The sequence below is a fragment of the Notothenia coriiceps genome, unplaced genomic scaffold (genome assembly GCF_000735185.1).
Source record: "Notothenia coriiceps isolate Sejong01 unplaced genomic scaffold, NC01 NC01_scaffold00031813, whole genome shotgun sequence".
Classification (NCBI taxonomy): domain Eukaryota; kingdom Metazoa; phylum Chordata; class Actinopteri; order Perciformes; family Nototheniidae; genus Notothenia; species Notothenia coriiceps.
Genome location: NW_011364514.1, coordinates 1 through 2930, shown reverse-complemented (window position 1 = coordinate 2930; position 2930 = coordinate 1). Strand labels below are relative to the sequence as shown.

Genomic DNA, 2930 nt, shown 5'->3' with positions numbered 1-2930 from the left:
CTGCAGTGCAGCTTTCATGCAGAAGCTTTGTTACGCAGAGTGTCAACTCCAAAGAGCTGCCCTCACCTTCCTACAGGTGCTAATCTGATTAATTTTTTTAACTGTTCCACACAAACTTCCACTAATATTCGTGTTTGGGTGTTTCTTTTCCAGGATGAGAACATGGTGAGTTTTATCAAAGGAGGGATGAAAGTGCGGAACAGTTACTTAATTTATAAGTAAGTAATCAGAGAACAAGAGGGTGTATATTGAGTGTGTGATTAAGTTATCTAACTGTTTGATATCCACACTTGTTGCAGAGTACTTCTTGTATTGCTAGTAAAGGGGCACTTGATTATTTTTGCTTTCTTTAGTTTTGAAAATAGCCGTGATAATATCAAAGTTATCCCGCAGCCGGGAAGGTATGGAGTCATATGGTGTTTCTCAATGTCGAGGAATTGCTGCTCCAGAGCCACTATTTCAAGGATGCTAGGTCAGCAAGTCCCGTCGAAGGACTGTCCCGATGTCCAGGATGCTTGGAATTCTACAGAGCCCGGCGTCCTTCGTTGCGGGAAATTTCGAGGCTGCACATGTGTATCCTCCGCGGTCTTAAAATCCCCACAATGCTTTGCGCACGGACCAATTTCCAAAATCTTTGGTGGAAAATGTAAGGCGGGGCCTCTCAGAATGACGCACACCTGCACACTTGCTAGCCTGTTCCACTCATCGTTCTCCGAATGCCAGGAAGGATTCTTGCCTCGCCTCTGATGGGCCTGACTCGGAAGACTTGTCCCACCAAGGAAGCGTCCTCGACGTTGAGAAACACCCATAGAGTTTCATAAAAAAAATACATCTGTAAAAAAATATAAGATATTTAATTAAAAAGAAAAATATGCATGTTTTTACAAATATATATTTAAAAAAATGATTATAAGGTATTGAAATTATTTTTGATAACTATTTGTTCATTTTTTTATTTATTTACAGATTTTTTAAATAAATAAGTTTAAATGTTATATATTTATTACTTTATTGTTTCTGTAGTTATTTATTACATTTGAAGAAGGTAATTATTTCGTATTTTTTCTTATTCTTTTACCCATTGCTTTTCCCTGTTGTGTTAAGAAACATTTCAGATTTAAATATTATGTTTAATTATTTGATTTACGTATTTATTACTTGATGTATTCCTCTTTAACATTTTCATAATTATTCTTAACTATGGCACTTGTGTTATTCCATAGGGAGGTTCTAAAACAATATTACATTTAATTATAGGAAGTCTAATTTATAAAGTCAAGCAGTACATTTTCTATCCACATCATTATGCTTTTATATTAATTATGTTGTTAAGCTGAACTGTGTTTCAAATCATTTCGATTTTTGCCTTTTTTTCCATCCAGAGAACTGCATACCTTCACTAAATCTCACAGCTGTAACAAAGGACCGAGCCACGTTCACTTAGAGGGGGGGATATCGTTTGGAATAGGGGCGTTTAATCTGGTACGTCACAGAAATATCTTCCAGTGCTTTTTTAATTGTGTAAAACTGTGTCTTTGTACCTTTCAGTTCATCAGGTCTCCTTTATTCACAGACTCTGTCTCTATTTCCTCCTCGGATACTCAAAGTGTTGGAGTTTGCAGGCTTCTCTGGCGACAAGGTGGGAAATATAGTGACTTCTATTAGGTTACACTTATTCACGAACATAATAAATGTTATTTAAATGTGTGTTTTCTGTTTTTAGGAGTACGGTCTATCTCTTCTGCATGACGGTGCGACGGGAATGAATCTGCGCTCCATGCTGTGCGCTCTGCTAGTGCTCTGCTACTACACCTTCCTCACAGTCATACTAGGTAAAGCTGACCCTTTTTATATACAGTGGTGTAGGGATGACGTATTTCTGTAGTGAACCCTGAAGGCAGCATCTCCCTAGTTCCCTCCACATGAAGCCAATGGGGTTTCTCCATGTGATTTTGGAATATTGCAGAAAATAATCTCTGTGTTTATGATACTTACCCGTTTTCTTCAGAAAAATTCTCCACATATTAACACCACTTTATGATTTTTGAAATTGAAAGCTAACATTAGGCTATAAAGGAACTACAGCAGGGTCACATGACTTCACGTCACCACCGCTAAGCTAAAGGTGGCTACTGTTGGGCTATAAAGGAACTACAGCACGGTCACATGACTTCACGTCACCACAGCTAAGCTAAAGGTGGCTAATGTTGGGCTATAAAGGAACTACAGCACGGTCACGTGACTTCACGTCACCACCGCTAAGCTTAAGGTGGCTAATGTTGGGCTATAAAGGAACTACAGCACGGTCACATGACTTCACGTCACCACCGCTAAGCTAAAGGCGGCTAATGTTGGGCTATAAAGGAACTACAGCACGGTCACATGACTTCCCGTCACCACCGCTAAGCTAAAGGTGGCTAATGTTGGGCTATAAAGGAACTACAGCACGGTCACATGACTTCACGTCACCACCGCTAAGCTAAAGGTGGCTAATGTTGGGCTATGAAGGAACTACATCACTGTCACATGGGCTATAAAGGAACAACAGCACGGTCACATGACTTCACGTCACCACCGCTAAGCTAAAGGTGGCTAATGTTGGGCTATAAAGGAACTACAGCACGGTCACATGACTTCACGTCACCACCGCTAAGCTAAAGGTGGCTAATGTTGGGCTATAAAGGAACTACATCACGGTCACATGACTTCACGTCACCACCGCTAAGCTAAAGGTGGCTAATGTTGGGCTATAAAGGAACTACAGCACGGTCAGAAGACTTCACGTCACCACCGCTAAGCTAAAGGTGGCTAATGTTGGGCTATGAAGGAACTACATCACTGTCACATGACTTCACGTGAGACTGCTAAGCTACAGGGGCTATGTTGGCGGGATGATGTTTAGTCGTCTCATTTAGACACTCTCATTTTTT

The 2930-nt window shown here is 40.4% G+C and overlaps 1 protein-coding gene across 1 annotated transcript; it reads left to right on the top strand.

Moving 5' to 3' along the window:
* Positions 1–42: 42 nt before the first annotated feature.
* On the top strand, positions 43–1832 carry LOC104960280 (tetratricopeptide repeat protein 39A; the record flags this gene model as incomplete). The annotated part of the gene is made up of 5 exons (XM_010788264.1): positions 43–76; positions 154–218; positions 1383–1482; positions 1574–1639; positions 1724–1832. Coding segments are annotated over exons 2-5 (331 nt in total), but the record flags the coding sequence as incomplete, so codon positions are not given.
* Positions 1833–2930: the final 1098 nt, after the last annotated feature.